Source organism: Ambystoma mexicanum, chromosome 5q (genome assembly GCF_040938575.1).
Source record: "Ambystoma mexicanum isolate Mex_15411 chromosome 5q, UKY_AmexF1_1, whole genome shotgun sequence".
NCBI lineage: Eukaryota > Metazoa > Chordata > Amphibia > Caudata > Ambystomatidae > Ambystoma > Ambystoma mexicanum.
In genome coordinates, this window is record NC_090933.1 from 118,342,414 (window position 1) to 118,361,364 (window position 18,951).

At 45.9% G+C, this 18,951-nt stretch overlaps 1 protein-coding gene across 1 annotated transcript in view; it reads right to left on the reverse strand.

The window, feature by feature from the left end:
• The window catches only part of LOC138497282 (dynein axonemal heavy chain 5-like), a 1,499,851-nt gene that overhangs the window by 1,207,222 nt on the left and 273,678 nt on the right, over positions 1–18,951 (reverse strand). The window contains exon 21 of the mRNA XM_069620634.1: positions 11,678–11,829. Within this exon, the coding sequence (XP_069476735.1) occupies positions 11,678–11,829 (152 nt within the window). The remainder of the gene's footprint in view (positions 1–11,677; positions 11,830–18,951) is intronic.

An 18,951-nucleotide genomic window follows, 5' to 3' on the forward strand; every position in this document is an offset into this window, starting at 1 on the left:
AATATTGAAGCCAAACGGCCAGTGGAGACTCTGCACCGACCTCAGGGAGCTCAACAAACGGGTCTATACTTCCCGATGGCCTCTGCCCTACATTGACCAAGGGCTGGCCCAGATCCAGGGGTCACAGGTATTCACTGCAATAGACCTGACCAATGGATACTGGACTGTGCCTGTCAGTAGGGAGGACCAATACAAGCTGGCTTTTACCTTTGGGGGCCAGCAGTATACATGGACCCGGACTCCCTTCGGATACCTCAACTCCGGCAATGAATTCAACCTTTTCCTACATAAGGCCATGCCCGACCTGGGTGCGAGGGGTAACCTGGCTTATGTAGATGATGTCCTCATCAAAAGTTCATCTGTGGAGGAACACATAGCGGAGATCCGTTATGTTCTAATGCAGTTGAGGGCCGCCGGAGCAAAACTCTCCTTTCAGAAAGCACAGTGGTGTAGAACCCGTGTTAATTTCTTGGGGCATGAGATTACTCCTCAGGGTCTCTGTCCCCAGGAAAAGAAGGTGGAAGCACTCCAAAAACTGAAAGACCCCACAACTCTGCGGGAACTAAGGAGCCTCCTTGGACTGACTAATTACAGCAGAAAGTTCATTGAGGGCTACTCAGAGATCACCAGACCCCTGATTCATCTCCTGAAGGGGGGGTCAAGTGGGAATGGGGTCCAGAACAAGCCGAGGCAGTAAGACAACTCAAAAGAAGCCTCTCACAAGCGCCCTGCCTAGCTTACCCTGTCAGAAACAAGGAGTTCTTCCAGGAGACGGGGTTCTCTAATACGTGTTTGACGGCAGTATTATACCAAAAGCATGACAAGGTCAATAAAGTAATCTCCTATGCGAGCAAAACTTTATCCTCTGTGGAGGAAAAATTCAACGATTGTGAGAAGGCACTCCTGGCAACGGTGTGGGCATTGAAGAATTACCGCCCGTTTATCCATGGGGAACACATCATAGTGGAGACTCCACACCAGCCTCTGCAATATCTCCAAAGTGACAGAATCCGGGCCGGAAATGTGAGTAATTCCCGAATTACTTCCTGGATTCTGTCAATGACAGGCTTTCCTGTGGAGGTCAGATATGGCCAAAACAAGAAGAGTCCCCTCGCGCAAGGTCTGGCTGACTAGCATGATTGTGCCAGAGAAAACTGTCTTGAGGACGAAAGTCTAAAGATCAAGGACAACACGGAGGCATACCTTAATTCCCCACACAAAGTCTTTGAAGAAGACAAGTGTGAGGGAATGCCCACTGTCTATGTGGATGGATGCTCTTACCATGTTGACAACGACGGGGAGAAAGAACTGGTGGCTGGCGTAGGGAATGCATGGGTGAAGGAGTTTCCAGAACCCTCCGCTGGATACAAAATTGGTCCCCGAAGTAGTCAGGTGGCAGAATTGATGGCTGTGCATCAAGCCATCCTCACTGCTGTCCAACATCAACTCCACGAACTGGTCATAATCACAGATTCTGATTATGTACGGAACGGGTTCGTGGAGCACCTGGTTAATTGGAAAACCAGAGGCATGTTATGTGCTAACAACAAACCCTTGAAATATGGGAAGTTGATCCAAAACATTGACGATCTGGTCACCTCAAATGAGATGACCATCTATTGGAAAAAGATCAAGGGTCATTCCAAAGTAGAGGGACCAGACAAAACTGGAAATGACTTAGCTGATCAGCTGGCCAAAACCGGGGCCATCCAAGGGGATCTAATTGAGATTGAGTCCCTGTTGGGGGAAATCCAGGTCACTGCTATCACTAGGTCCCAGACAAATGCTCACAATGATCTTTCAATTGCACAATGGAGTAAGGAGACCCCTGATGCTGATTTGATTACAGCTCAGAAGGGGGATCCAATTATTGGTAAGTTTTACCAACACCTTGAGGACCCTGAGAACTTTCCCCTGACGGATACCGATTACATTGGGAAAGAGGACCTAAGAGTGTTGATGAAATGTCCAAAAATGTTCCGAATCCAAGACGGTTTGCTGGTAAGGAAATCCAAAGCTGGCCACGATCAGTGGGTGGTTCCTACCTCATTCCGAAGCCTGATGTTAAGTCACGCCCATGATGCGGCCACCGCCGGTCATAGGGGGTTTCACACAACACTGGAAATCTTAAGAGAGGTTGCATACTGGCCACACATGGGGCAGGACCTTGACCAATACTTGAAGGGGTGTCTTGTGTGTGCACAATTTCAGCCATCATCCCTCACGCACCGTGCACCCCTCCAAAAGAGGGGGATGACACTGCCATGGTCAGATTTGCAAATCGACTTTGTAGGCCCTGTGATTCGCTCTGCTAGGGGGAATAAGTACATGTTGACTGTGACATGCTTGTTTACCAAGTGCGTGGAATGTCTCCCAGCCCCAAACTGCAAGGCAGAAACGGCAGCTGCCTTGATGATTAACCACATATTTTCCCGTTTTGGTCTACCTCAAAGGATTGAGTCAGACAGAGGTAGCCACTTCACCAGTGAAGTGATGACAAAGATGTGGGAGATACTGGGGGTCAAAAGGAAGTTGCATATTTCTTACCGGCCAGCTTCTTCTGGGGCAGTAGAGAGATATAACCGAACCATTGTGAGCATCTTAAAAAAAGTTTGTGGCAGATTCTGGGCCAAGTTGGGATATCCGATTACCTCTGGTCCTAATGGCCATCAGATCTACCCCTTCATCTGCAACCAAAATGTCACCATTTGAGTTGATGACTGGACGCAAGATGGTGCTTCCGCAGCATTTGCTCTACAGGACCCAAGAGCAGACACTAATAAATGCTTCCACAACTCATGAGTATGTGGAGAATTTAAGGAAACACCTTCAGCATGCTTTTGCCTATGCTCAGCGGAATCTAGAAAGGTCAGCTGAGAGTATGAAGACCCACTATGACCTGAAAACTTCCAGGAAGGAATATCAGGTGGGGGACCGGGTCTATCTATACAATTTCCAAAGGAACCAGGCCAAGCAGCGAAAATGTTTGCCTACATGGAAGGGACCCTATGAGATTATAGACAAGATCTCCCCTGTGGCCTACAAGATCCGCATCCCCAAAGGCGGTTTGGCAGAGGGGGAAGACAAGTGGATCCATATAAGCCAGTTGAAGTGTTGCCATCCGAGGCACACTTTGCAGCACTGGAGGAGTCCTCGGTAATCCTAGAGGGTACTGTCTCTGATTAATTCAGTTCTAACTTAAAATATCCTACATATCGCCTATCAAATTCTGAGTTTCTCAATGTGGGTGTTTTCGTTTTTGAATGCAAAAAGAAATGTGCATGTTCATATGTTTTGACTATAAATTTATATGCCACCCCACTATATCAATGGTGGGGGAAAAATGTCTATGACTAGGTATTGCCGCTTTTCCTTTGTCGTCCTAGGAGAAAGAAAACCTTGAGACTGGCCAGGGAGGACGATCCGGAGACTGGGAGGACGATCCGAGTGGCCGGGGTACCGCCCAATCTTCCCATCACGACCGGCGAGGAGAACCGATCGATCTGACCGGATGGAGAAAAAGATGCTGAACTGTGCCATCTATTGGAAGAAGATGAGGAAACATCCCAGATCTTGCGAGTTCCATCAGTGAAACAGAATGGCCATCGCAAGAGGGGGGCTTGTGGGATGTTTTTACCCATGCATCCGAGCCCTACATCAAAAACTGTGCAGTACTGGCATTGAAAACATCATGATGGCCAGAGCTTCCCAGAAAATGCCCAGGGAAATGCATGAAGAATAGGCTGCCACCCATTTTTGCCGATGTTATGGGCACAGAAGGGCACTGCCTAAAACCACCATTGGACTACCCACACAGTAGCCTGAAACCATTGGGAATGGCAATGCCGATTGCCAAAAGCAACCTAGAACTGTGGGGAATTCATTTCTTAAATCCCAAAAATGGTTGCATTACCAGTACTCACCACTATCAGAAAGCCGGCGTTTTAAAACCACCAGACTTTTGTGTAAAACTGAATAAATGAACCCAAAGCAGGCCAAAGAAAGACTTACTGAGAGGTGGATACAATGTAAAGTTATATTCTGAAGTGACTTGAATGTTCATAACAAGACTGGCTGAGCTCTGCAGGTCTGCAGCAGCCTAACTGAAACTGGATTTAAAACTACCAAAAATCGAAAATGTTTGAATTAACTGAGTGACCTACTTTTGAGTGTCACATAGTTTGGCACTGTTGAAATGTCATAGTTTTGAACTTAGAATCAGCATTCTAGCTGCATATGTAAAAATTGTCTTGACTTAAACTGGGGAACAAAAAGTGACATTTTATCTGAAACCTGGCTTAATGAAACTGAATTCTGCCCACCAGCTACCCCCGACAGGAGTTGAGACTTGCACAACAGCTGTGTTTCCAGGCCTAGCTGCCTTTTGCTGTTCCCACCAAAAGGAATATGACACTTCTCTGATTGAATTACCTGGGCTCTGCAGGAAATTGAACAAAGCCCTCTCCTGACTCAGGCAAATGTTTTATTGGGGGGATCGTAAAAGTGGCTTCCTCCTGGAAGGAAAGGGGAGGAGCACTGCCTGTGAGAGCAAGCTGGCTTGGCAGAACTGGAAAAACCAGAAATTCAACCTTGTGCTGGGGGAAACCATACCCCTTTGGGGCCAGAACATAAATCTAAAAAGATGGATCATTCATAGAGCGGACTTGTGAGAATTTTATAAGTGATATCATTATTCTTGTGATTTTTCTGTGCACATTTGAAGACGTGTTAGGACCCGGTGGTATGTTCAGGGGGGTTTTTAGCGGAAAAGAGGATATTACTCTAAATGTATGTATGTTAAAAATCTGACACTCCACCAACCTAATGCCCACATGCTTTGCGAACATTTGTGTAAATGCGGGGACAAATCCAATATTGGTAACCCGACCAAAAAGTGAAATATGTTGCCATTTTTGAACCCAAGCTCCTAGAAACGACAGAATTGGAACAGGGGCTACCATCAGTAAATGCATGATGCGTGTATGCAATGCCAAACAACTGTCTATCTATGAAACATGTCTATTAGGATCAGATATAGATTGTGTGTAAAGTTGACAGGGGTGGGTTCTCTGTATCATAAACAGACCTCATCATGATGACACTTCATTTCATTCCCCCAATCAAGGGGAAGAGGAGGAAGTGGCCAATGACAAGTGGAGAGGGGTAGGGCCTAGAAAGCTAGCCTCTCCACCCACTTTCAAAACACATAAAAGCAGACAGTGAGGACGGATAGGGACATTCTATTCCATCTGCTGCGGGACGCTCTGCCGGGAAAATCCATACTTTACCTCCATCTACCTCCAGGGAGCCAACATAGAGACTTCAATCTATCCACCTTCAGAGACCAAGACTTTACTTCAGAATTTGTAGCAGAGAGGTCAACTACAAGCTAAATCCCTCTTTAGCAGGCCTCAAATCATTGCAACTATTCACAGCCAGGCGAGCTGTTTGAATTCTTTGCAAGAACTCTTGCCATTTGCCAGAAAGCAGTGTTGTATCCAGAGAGAGACCAGCCGAACCGGAGACCGCTGTATCCGGACCCACAGACCTGATCAGAACCAGAGACCGCTGTTAGCAGCACCAGAAAGCTCACCCAGATCACTGTGAAGTGCCGAGACCAGACCGGAGTGCAGTCCAAAACCTGACCAGATCCGTGGCGAGGCCTAATTCAAAAATATATTGTGAGTACCTAGCAGAACTGTGCAGAACCAATCTCTTAGTTAAAATAATATAATTCAATCTATTTTAATCTAACCAGAACTGCCTCCTAACTGTCACCTGTCCTTTGCAAAGCTGTCACCTGTCATTTTCTATCTGCAAGCTGTAACCTGTCGCTTTGAACTTTTAAAATTTCAAATCCGAAAAACTACCTTTATTTAATCGTCCGTATCTCTGGAACCGTGTGGGCTAGGAACTTGGTTTAACTTTCCTCTGAAAGCTTAGAAACTCAACTTTTCAACAAGCCTAGAACCGACTTCCTACTCACTCCTCATACTTATGCCGTAATCACGATTCTCGCACTCGCGAATTTTACCGCGATTTGCGATTTGGTTAAAAATCCAGCCACGTGTGAAAACAGCAGCTTCCTTGCTTTCCTTGCTAAAAATTAGTTTGCCTCTTAAGAACCATCCCTGAATCATTGCTAGAGTGAGCCTGGACTAATATTAACTAGATACCACTCACCCTGAACCTCTAGAGGGAATTAAAAGCATTTTAGCATATTTTTCACTTCATTGCCAGCACATATAAAAGCATTTTGGGCCTGTGTTTCAAACTTCTGTAGTCTAAGCTTGCTGGGGTGAACTGAATTACATTTGATTGCAATTCTGAGAACTGTGTGCTTTCCTTCCATTTCCTTGCATTGCATAAAGGGGGGAGTGGATTGCCAGAGAAAAGTGATTACATTGTTTTGTTGAAATCATATTGAGTATTTCTGTACTGCAATTTCATTCCACCTTGCATCCATTTGAAACCATAAAAGTATTGTTGCTATCGTATCCATCCTATAACCACTCATCATTGATTATAAAGAAGTGTGCTAGTGCCGGACTATCCATTATTGATTACTGCTCAGATTAAGTGTGATATTCAATTATTAATTTATTATAAAGTGTGATATATATATATATTGTTTAAATTATCAAATAAACCGTTTAAACTTGCAAAACAGAACTACTTCGTGGCTCAGTGGGGTCAGGGGGATTCCAAGAGAGGGGTGTTATATAGGGGTAGTCATCCAGAACGCATGAACTGGACGTAAAGATATATCAATAAGGGTTTCCATTCAGTATCCCAGACTAGGCATTGACTTAGCTGTAGTGTTGAATTGAATCCTCTTACAATCTTCACCATGCTCGTCCGTTTCTTTCATTTCGCGCTACCAAGCTTCTCATCTCTTCACTTTTCTCTCCTATTGCACTGCCCTCTTTAACCTCACTTCTTGTTGCTATCTGCCCTTCTCTCTAAGCCCCTCGTTCTACTATTTCCTCCGCCCTTCAATCAGCATTTCTTACCATTTGACACCCATCTCCTTTTCAATTTCTTGGTATTGTTTTCAAGTGCACCCATGGCCTCGCCCCATCTTATCTCTCCTCTCATTTCCTTCTATTTACCTCGGCGCACTCTTCTCTCCCAAACACAGTACCTCCTTTCTCTCCACAAGCCACCTTGCACTGCACCTCACTTACACTCCTTCGCCCCTAAACACTGCCACTGCCTACCCCCTCCGCATCTGCTTCTTCTTTCTGCATCTTTCATACAAGACTTAAACTCCACCTCCTCTTCTACTTTCACCCTCTCAACCCCTGCCTTAATGATTTTTTGTCCGTCATTGTTGCTTGTTATTTTGTACCTTTAATTTTTGCTCTGTTATGGATTTGGTGAAAGCGCTCTATAAATAACAATAAACATCATATATAAGACGTGGTCATTTTTAGACCGTGTGCCACATGCATGAACGTGGTAGAGTGAATTTGTTGTTTAGTGATGGACTTACTAGCTGTAACAGATGGCAATGTATTGAGGGTACACGAGTCAGAGGATGGTAAAGAGTACGACAAACCCTAGTGTGCTGTATTTTTGAATGACGTGCCGAAAGTTGTTATGGCAGTTTCTTGATTTATGTATACTATAATAGGGTTGAATGATTTAAAGGAAGGGTTTTGTAAATGCACCAAGTCTGAACCTTACTTTTCCCCCAGAAGGCATGGGGCCAAGGTTGAGATTCTGGGGTATGAGCCATGTGTCCTCAGTCACAAGAATTAGAGAAGAAAGGCAAATGTATGAAGCTATTAATGGAGCACCCATTTTAGGATAGATTTACCAGGGTCAACTTGGGTTCAAACTCCTTCTAGGCGTGTACACGCACGGAGTGTTGAAAAGAATAGCATGGAGGAAATTAAATCAAGATTTCCACAACGTTTTCAGAGTGGCTGGGAGTTCTTAAAGCATTTCTGCACAAAATGATCCTAAGAAAGGATGTCAACCCCCAAGACATAAGGTGTGCAACCTACAGTGCAGAAGGAGCATTCGAATTCGCTTAATGACATGATCTGGGATAATGTGAATGAATCGATAGAAAGGGCAGAATGGGTGTCGCCTGTGGGATTACCATGGAAAATGTAATGGTAAACTTAGCATTGGTGTGCACCTACGTGAGGTCAATGAAAATATTGTGGCCAATTGTCACCCCTTACCAAATTTGTAGGAGTTATTAGCCTTTGCTAGTGGAGGCCAGCATCATTAGTATATTGGACATGACTGGTGCATACCACAGGTGTTGCTCCACAAGATATCAATGGACTTAATGGCGTTTATCATTTCAGACGCCGGTCAGGTTTATACATCTTGAGTTCGGAATGGCGGGTGTGGCCTTGGTTTTTATGAGACTCAGGTTCAATTTCTTAAAGGGCGTACAAGGCACTGCTATTTTTTTAGATTATATTCTTGCAAATGGAAAAGCCAAGGAAGAACACAATTTAGCCTTGGACCAAGTACTGAAAGTGTTGAATGTTGGTGTAATTCCATTGACACTTGAGAAGTGTAACGGAGTTGGGAGTGGAAGGAGTGGAGGGGGCAGAACCCAAGGAAGAATACTTGGAGCACACTACTGTGGAGGGAGGCACTAAGCCCAAGACCAATTTGCTTGAGGCCATAGAGTGCGCCCAATACTGGTGATGCTGAACAATTCTGATCCTATTTGGGGTTGACTGACTTCTATGTAGTTCATCAAGTCCCTTGACTCCCATTCCTTGCACAGATTTCACGTGGGTAAATCATGCACCCTTAGCGCGGATGCCAACACCCATGGTTCAGGATCAGCATTGAGTCAGTGCATTGGAGGTGAGCCGAAGATGGTGGCTTATGCCACAAGGGCCATGACCCCGACTGAGCGGACCTATTCCGTAATTGAAAGGCTTGGCTTGCCCTGGGCTGTGGAACATATCAAAATAAAACTGTGGGGCATGACAATCACACTGTGTATTGATCACAATTCCTTGGGGAATGTGCTTCCGCCAGGGGGTGGAAAGCAGCTGCCCTCCAGATTACCGAGACTAGTAATGAAATGGCAACATTTTCAATTCCATGGTGATCATGTGCCGGGAAGGAATGATATTGAGGCGGGCTTCCTTTCCCACCTATCATTAAATCATGTGGCATGTGCTGCGATGATGAAGCTGAGGCTGCCTGAAAACACGCGTTTTCTAGTGTGTTATGGGTACGGCAACCCAGACTTTCAGCTAAAAAATGGAGGCACAATTGAGGGATTGCATCCCAATACGCTGAAAAAATATTGTCAAGAATGCTGCTTCAATAGTGAGCTGCAAATGATTAGGCGTGGTTGTGGGCAGCTGAGCGTGAGAAATGGTTGTTTGGTGCGCAATTTAAAAAAATGTAACTTAACATAATCACAAACAGTGCTGCTTACTAGAAGGCGACTGGTGGCCTCAGACAGATGTTGATTCGAAGCATGAAGGGTTTGCTTTTCTGTCTGCTGGTCCAGTGATAAGGTTACAACATCAAGGGTGTGTCCCCCAGTGCCTAGGAGTTTGCCAGCAAGACTGCGACAGAAAAGTGACATCAACATCACAGGCCCCTTCCAAGTTCTGGCTGATTGTAGAAAAGAACTCTCAGGGGTAATCATTGTAAGTGGTCTACTGTGCAAACCATGATTGAAGTGACCACTTAAAGTGAGAAAAAGTTCTTAGAGAAACCCTCTGGGGAGGAAACACTGCCTAAGGAGGGCGGTCTTAAGTGGGATAGCAGTAAGGAGCAAGAGCTCAGAGTTCGCATTGAAGAGGGACAACTAGCCAGAAAAGTCTATACTGATGCCAAACGGCATACCGGATCCAACTGCGTTATTGAGGGAGAATGGGCTCAAGTCGGAAGGCCAAGGGCTACTCCAGATTTCTTTTTGTCCCCAGCAGGTAGATGGGCACAAGGGTAATTAAGTCAAACTTGATAATGGTGACAAGTTGAAAGCAGGGTGAGTGGTTGTGTGTCCTAGAACTGAAACTGTCAGCAACTATGAGGTCAGTGGAGCATGGAAGGACTTTGTCAGCAGGGACCACAGCAGTATGCCATTTATGGAGTCAGTGATGACCTTTGCAGCCAATTCCTCTTATGTAAGCTTGCCTGTGGGAGTCTGAGCAGAAGGGTGGAACCGGATACCAGACCTAGGTTAAGGACCTGCATGGGGGGAGCTTGAGCAAGGTTCCTGCTCTATGTTTAGGCAATATAACCCCAGAAGGGGGGGGGGGCATTACCGATCTGGCAATGCCCCGGGGAATCAGTTACAAGCCAGAGCCAGTAAGCCCTGGGGCATTACTAGACCGGCAGTGCCCCGCTGCAAGGGTTATATTGCTAGTAGTACCCCAGCACCTTGTACTGGGATACTAATAGTGTATTTTTCTCGTGTTGAGAAACAGCATGTTAACCGTTTCTCAACTCGAGAAAGACAAGTACAAAAAAAGATGGCTGCCATGGATCCGGGAGAAGGAAACTACGCATAGTCCCTTCTCCCTTTCCATGGTGGCCATTCTTGAGTCAGAGACGCGCCGGGCACAGTACTGTTCCCGGTGTCTTCGAGGGACAAAGAAGCGCAAGGTAAGTGGGGTGGGGGTGGCAGGGATTGGCTATGTGGAGAAAGGGGGGTGGGAGGAAGGGAACGTCGGGGAGAACACACCCAATTCCTAGCGAGGCAGGATTGTGGCCTCCTCCCGCTCCGAGGAAGCTCGGAGCGGGGTCTGTACTGTGGGGTACAGAGCCTGTTCTGAGCCTCATTGGCTTGGAGACCAACACATCCCCCTTGGCGGATACTAATATTCATTAGTGTTCCCTCCTCATTTTACTTTCCCGTTTGCCTTTTTTCTTTACTCCTCATGCGGGTGTGTGTTGTGCTCTTGTATTTGCCTTGCTCGGTTGCGTGCTCCTGCATGTGCTTCCTTATGAGACCATTGAGGAGTGAAGGTACGGTGACAGTGATTCCTAACAGCCAATCCACACTTCAACACTCTCTCACCCCAGCTCCATTTACCCATAAAAATACTTCTTCCTCCTACCTTTGACTCCATGTCTTACTACACCAATGTACCTTTGCTTGTTGTGCTGGTGGAAATAATTAGATTGGAAAATAAGTAAGAAGTTACAGCACTTGAAAGAATAATGTGAATGCCTATGCTTCATCAGTGGTGAGAGTGGAGTCCTGAAATCATGTCAGCCAACCGGGATGCACGGCTCTGGGGCATTAATCGCTGCTATGGCAACAGATCTTGGTGGTTGTTAGGTTCTGACCCATCACTTCTGCTACAGCACTCCTGTCCACTATAACCATGTTCCTCTCCTCTGCAGCAGTGAGCACCATGTGTTTTGGGCCTCCCTCCATTACCTCAAATTGCCAATTTTCTACCGGCCACTAAGCCTCCATTGTTTTGTTGCATCCTTTAAAGGCTTTTTCATCTCTAACCTCCCTTGTATCCTTCAAGCATAGAATGCTGGCTGCTAAAAGCATCCCAGCCCTGGGACCACGAGGCATTATGAAAAGTTATGAGCCCTGAACCATACTTATGCTGCAACTTGGGCTTCTCGGCCCAAACCCTCTGGTATTAAGTGCCATGCACCTATGGCCACCAATAGATTAAAACGCCATTCACTAGTTTCATAGCAAAATGAGGCTTACATTTCTCGATGTTTAGTGAGGTCCACGAGAGCTGCGTCAGTCCCGGAGTAAGGGCTTCATCGATTTGTCCGATAAAGGGGCGCATCAGTGGCTTCAGCGTTGCATGGATGCCATTCACAAACGTTTGGTAGTCGAGCAGCATGCTCTGAAGTCTACAATGCAAATAAAAAATCTTTAAGCATTTATTTGTTTAGTTATATTGTATGTTATATTTCTTACAGCACTCTTTTGGACTCTGTCACAGCCAGTGCAAAATTAAGGAACAGCTTAACAAGATACATTGTCAATTTGCAAGTCCAAAATAAATGCTACAGTAGGACTTCGACCGATACATTTTGGCCAACAAATGCTGTGGCCGGCTTTTGTAAAAAAATTTTTTAAAAAACTTAAGAAAAATCAAGGGAGGGGAAAACTGATCAACTGGTAAATTGGGGCACTAAAAACGAAAATGAACAAAAGCAAGATCAATAAGGCACAGGGTGGGCTAAGAGCTAAGACTACACAAGGGGCCCCATTTAGAATTCTGCTGTAATGCCACCAAACTTGATTACCATTATTGCAGGTGATACATACCTATGATGACTGAAGAGTTAGTTTTAGTCACTGGATCAGTAAACCATTACACCACCATTATGTCATAGATACGCTCTTACTTCCACTCACAAGCAGGCAATGTTACTGGGTTTAGGTTCACAAGCCTAAATCAGGCAGAGTGGTAAAAAGGGCAGCGTTTCCAAATAGCAAACATTTTACAATTTCTGTAAATGATGCCCATGATCAAATTAGATGGAATATTAGGACTAAAAGAGTTGGGTTCGTTCATAGAAAGCTACCTTTGCGACCATGTCCCACCTTCCCCTCCTCTCTGCTTGGATCCTGGGAACTTGAAGCTCGGATGAGGGATGAACACTGCCCTGTGCAGCTTTTCTGTGATCTATACGTGGCCCATGCCTTCTACACCTCACCCCTTTTTTCCCCAGTTCTGTTCTGCGTTCTCCAGCCCCTTTCTTCAGGTGCTCTGGCATCACAAGCGCAATACAAGCACAATAAATTCAAAATGGATTCTCGCTCTATTCGCTACGGAACATTGCTATCCACTTTATCCTTTAACACGAAGCTAAAACGCAAGAGCAAACAGATGGTGCAACATATGGGGACCTCGTTAAATCTTCCCCGCTATTTTAACAGAGGCCTCCCAAGGCTGCTGAACCGTCTTCTATGTCAACCTCACTTAAAATGCAACTAGAGAACAAACACTTCATTAAAAGGTCTGAAAGCAAGTATCAAGAAGGATAATGGTTTAGTTCGCAGTACTGCGATTCCCGCACCCCCACAGCACCACCTTTTGGCATCTCACCACCAGGTAACAGAGTTACTTCATGATTTACCATATACTCAGAACAGAACACATGCATGATATGTTTAAACACTCCACTGAAAATACATTTAAAGTGTAAATGCCTCCATGAATGAGGACTCTCAATCTCGGCGGACTCATCTTTCCTGACTGTGGAGTCTAAATGCATTCAGAGTGATTGTCTACCAAGGGACATTATTGCATTGTTCTATTTTTAATCCTGCTGCATCTTTTATTCCTTCAATATCCCGGCTGGCTTTAGCGTGCTTTATCATTTTATACATGACATTGAGCCACACGCAACGTGGTGGTCACTATTAGGGCGCCCGCCTGTGCTCGCGTAAGGTGATTAATATAGTATTAGGCAATAGAGAGTCCAGTGACACACGGTCTATTATCCACGTATTGTTCTCTTGATATATCTTTGGCCTTGCTCTTAGTCTTGGAGCCAATAACCCATATCACAGGATGGTCTTTCAAAGACTGCAGTGAAGGGTGCCCAGAGTGTTTCATGTAATTTGATTATTGAAGAGGCTGGCACGGATGGCACAGAGGAGACCTGGGGGCTCTGGGAGTGGCTGGGCTTAATCTGGACAAGGGGGTTATTGGGGACTGCCCCCCCCCACGTAAGGGTGCTGGCACATTGGAGAACCTAGGGGAGAATGTGACCCAATTGGCTCGGTTTGGGGGCAGGGTGGAGGAGAGGGAGCATCAGGGGGTTATCCTACCCTTGAGGGATCTCTCGATAGCCTCAACTACAATGGAGGACGATAAGATCTGGTTAGAGTCCTTATTAGATCAAAAATTGAAACCCCTTTACCAACTTCTGGCCCCGAAATCGGGGAGTACAACCAGGGAACTATCCTCCAAAGTAAAATGGCTGGTTAAAATTTAGGCCACCCATGCCCAGCTCCATTCGTTCAAAAGTGGGGTTATGAATACTTTGCGATATATGACTCAGAGATCTGAAACAGAAAGTGGAGGAAAATAGTCGGAACTGCGAGAGAGGAAGTTCTAGTATGGAGCAATCCTCAATAATAGAGAGGAGAAACGAGGGTCAGGGTGTTAGGGAGGGTGTTGCTGTAGGAGGCACTTCCCCCTGGTCGAAGTCAATAGTGCACCTATAAGTTGCATTAAACCTAGGATGTTGCCATCAGGTTGGACAAAGCCCCCACGGGGGGCCGTGGTGAAGGCTGCGAAAAACAGCATGGGCTTGCAGGGAGAGTGTAGTTTTAAGTCTCCCCCTGGGAATTTGCAGCATTAGTAGGAGTGATAATGGGTGTGTAGGGCTTAACGTGGGTGCCCATGAAACAACCTCCTCTTTGATGAACAAGGCCTCACATTGGATACATTCTAACTTGATGGGCCCTAGCATAGACCCTAATTCAGTCATAATGGTCAGAAGAGAGGGACAGGTGGGTCCCACGAGGAAAGCGGTTGAGGGCCATTGTATCGTGGTGTCATTCTCCAACCCTATAATAGCTAGGCACATGGTGACTTCGAATTTAACAAGAGGTCTAAGGGCCAATAACTCGAAACTTGACAGTAGGCTGGTGGGTTTGGACTATTTCTATACCGAGGCTGGTGGCAGCCCCACTGGAGGGCCGCAGGGAAAGATATTCATTGGGCACCCGAGTATGGACGGTGGGGCCACCTTAGTTGCCCCAAATGTAGTATGTGCACCCTTATAAGCAACAGCCAGTAGGAATAATCCTCAAAACTGGGGTGGGATGAACCTACTAGGAGCTTGGTGTCCCAGAATAGATTTGGGCCTCTAACCTCCTGTCAGTCCTGCTCGTCCAGTGATAGTCAGCCACTGCCTCGAGAAGGGGCCATAGTGAGCCAGTATGGTTGGGTAAGGGGTGAGTTAATTGTGGCTTCTCCAGAAGTAAACACTATCTCCTGGAACATTGCTGGCTCTAGGCTTAAACTGCAGCTGGATGAGAACGTGGAATTCCTGCATTGGATCATCCTACTGCAGGAAACCTGGGACCTTGAGATTCCTCTTCTGGATGGCTATGTCTCCTATGGCATTCTGCAAAAAAAGAATAGGAGGGGGAGGTGGTATGGAGGCCTGTTCGGAATGGTCAAGGCATCACTACCGTGTCGGGTGGAGGTGGTTGAGACCAAGTTGGACTTCTTACTATTCCTAAAGTTTAAACCACCTAGTACCGAGAGGTTTGATGTTCTAAACTTCAACACTAGCCCTCACAAGGTATATGGGATAATGGCTAAAAATAAAGGACTTTTTAGACAAGTGTAGGGCTGTTGTAGGAAGCACCCAGCACAGACTCATTTGGTGGGGGGATTTTAATGTTATAATGGGATGTGGCCTGACAAAAGATCTTTACAAACCTTTGGAGGACCAAATCTTAAAGGTTTTTGATCCTCAAATGGAGGATACCAGGGTTTTTTACTAGGGGCCTCCAATTGAGTGCGTGGCTCACTGAATGGGGTATGCGAGCAGTGAACGGGCGTATAAACCCGGATATCCCTGGGAAATGTACGTTTAACAACCATCCGGGTTCTTCAACCATCGACTATTTTTGTCAATCATTGGACCTATGGAAACTTATTGTGAGTTTTGAAGTACCCAGAGAGGGGAACAGTGATCATTACCCCTTGGTTCTAACACTCAGAGGCCTGGTTGAGGGGGTGGGGCCAATGTCCAGCATACTGTGCCAAGTGGATAGTGAGGCTGTGTCTCTCAGAAAAATTAAATGGTGGGAAAATTCATGGCTCTGACCTGCATCTGAAAATATTGGCCACTCAGAAAAGAAAACGAATGGGAATTTTGGAGTACTCAACTGGTCCCAGGGAAGGGGTTTGCTTCTTTATGGCTATCCTGGAAGCCCTTATGGGGGCCGGGGGGGTTCATGATGGTCCCCAAACCACAGTGGAGTGGTGGGAAGAAGGGTTGGTTTAATCAGGCTTGCAGAACGGCAAAATCAGCACTTTTAGGTGCTTTAAAACGTTGAGCGATGGATAGACTGAGCATTGTTCGAGCCCGTTCCGACTATTGCAGGGTGATTGATCAAAGGAAATTGGAGCTGGAAGAGAAGGCCTGGGAAGACTTTTTGGAGGTGATCAGGTTGAATGATGCCAAGGGTTTTTGGGAGTTTGTCAAGGGTGGCCCCTTTGACAAGGGAAGACATGGTCTGCAGGGTACACATGTGGGGGAGGCAGACTGGGTGTCTCACTTCGGGACACTTTTTGATGACTGTTGTGCTCGAAAGGAGAAGGTGTCTGGGGGTGTAACCTTATGTTTCACCTTGAAGAAGGTGGTGAAACCAATTGGGGCCCAGTCACGAAACCGAGCTCCTGGCACGGACGCCATACCGGCAGATCTTTTTCAGGATAAAATTGATTTATGGGCTCTGATGCTGACCCTGGCTTAAAGGGAGATGTAACTTTGCCCTCATCCTATCGCCTGGTTTCTCTTGGATACTTCATTTTACATTTTTGGACGGGTATTGTTGGGTCATATAGAGAGTTGGCTTACAGAGGCTGTGATCCTGACAGACATCCAATTTGGTTTTGGTACGATGGAGCAAGTACTGAAGTTGTACCTATTGGTGTCCAACTTGGTGTTTTGCAGGGGCAAAGTGGTCTATCTCGCCTTTATTGGTGTCCAACTTGGTGTTTTGCAGGGGCAAAGTGGTCTATCTTGCCTTTATGGACTTAAGCACAGCATTTGACAAGGTCAACCGTCCAAGGCTGTGCTTGAGACCATGGGCTGCCCTGAGGAAATTCTGGGAGCACTGCGGAGATTCACGCTGACAATAGTGCCAATGTTCAATTTGGAATTGGGGGGAAGGGTACACAGTGTTTTCATATAGGGTTCGGGGTTTGGCAGGGGTGCGTGCTAGCACCCATGCTCTTTACTTTGTACATTAATGGACTATTGCAGGCCTTGCTGAACACCGGTGTGGACTTTCTGAAATTGGGGGGTGGGGGTTGCTCCTTTCGGGTCTTAGCACATGCAGACGATACAGTGCTTATGGCCAGAACCCCCAGGGCTTTACAGGGCCTGGTTGATGGGTATGCCTCCTTTATGACCAGCCTGGGACTGAATATCAACACTGTCAAATCGGTAGTGATGGGCTGTAGTGGAGGTATGAAGCTCATTAACATGTGCACTACCCGTCAGTCTTTAAAGATGTGTCAATAATGGGGGGGGGGAGCTTATCTCGTTTCTCAGCATTATGTAAGGGTCAGCACTTGCAATCAGTCCCTGGGGTCTATACCTTGCAAGTTAAGGCAGCCACGCAATATGGAGCGGCTCTGTGGGGCTATTGTAGGTCAGACGATCTGCAGGATAAGGAAAACCGGTTTCTTAAAAACCTGTTGGGGCTCCCTGGTTCTTCTTGCGCCTCGGCTCATAGAGAACTGGGATTTACATTTTGGGAGGATGATTGGGTAGCCGCCCTGAGTTTCTTATGGCTGAGAATATGGGGACACAAAAATGCTACTAAAGGAGCTTGTGTCAGTCCAATGTCCCCGTTGTGCCACCTCCAACATTAGTGTTTTCACCGTAGGAAGTAAGATCATTCAAGGAGGCAGTGACCCAGAGGATTGTGACTACACGTGCTCTTGTAGCATTGGTGACGCTATCGGACAGTGATTTCAGTTTTACAGCCGTATCTTGTCTGGTGTCCCGAACAACATTTGGAGTCATTTTATACTGTTTTGCCCAGGTAGATTGATCAGAAAATTGACAATTCTTCTGATCTTAAAGCGTACGGATTTGCGTCAGTTCAGGCCGGCCATGATTTATTTTTATTGACGGCGGAAACTGAACTGACGGCATGGGCTCTGTTGTCCTACTTTAAGGGTGCCATGTACAGAAGAAAGTTTTTTTTACAAGATTAGGATGCTGCATTTTAAGATGTTGATAATGCATGGTTTAAGTGTCATTTCTTTTTAGAATATTTTAACATGTTTTGATGAGTGATTCATATACTATGTATTATCTGTTTATGAGATGCTTTGTGTTTGATGGATGTTTTCTATCCAAACATAACTACTCCTTGTTTTGCAATCACAAGGAACCACTGATCCAGGAGGAAAGCTTCCAATTCCTTAACAACCCCCCACCCCACATCAGCCTGCCACCAATCACCTTATGTTTGCAGAGGACCCATCAAAGCATCTTTCCCCATTGACCCTTGTGTCTAGTGGGTTTCTGCTAAGTGTACCTCATGGGCATACTGTTGTCTAAAAGGGGGGGTTCTAGGAATAATGTTGATTCTTTAAAAGGGCTTATTGAGCTGGTGTTGGCACCATCTCGAAACACACTGTCAAGTCACCACAATTACTTAACTTGGCCCAACAAGCCTAGTAATTACTTTTAAATGTTAAAAACGTAGGTAAGCCATAGACTACATTCAGCCTTCCAGGTCCAATGGAAGACCTTTACGGAGGAGCCGCCAGTGGATCCTTGCTTGACCCATGTAGTGGGAGCAAGGGGCTGTAGGCAGAAGGCATCCACATTACACAAATTAGCGTCATACTGAATGCGGACAATATGGTTAATGTTCGTATTAAATGGGCCAGGGATTTGGGAACAGATCTCTGATATGTGGCGTGAGATGTGCACGCTCATGCAAGAAATATCCCTAAATTCAAGGTTTAAGATTATTCAATTGAAGAGACTTAATAGATAGCACTACACCTCTGCTAGACTTCACCTCTTCGGTGGTGAGGGCGTAGGTGAATGTCCGAGGTGTGGTGAAGCGGGGGCCGGATATATATACATATGCTTTGGTCCTGCCCACGTTTACTGAACTTCTGGGGGGCGATATGTACCACACTTGAAACTGTCACTGAAACTTCTTTACAGCGCATGCCAGCATTATGTTTGTTTTATCAGTATGGCGTGCATTCCACACATGTCTGCAAGCTACTTAATTTATGT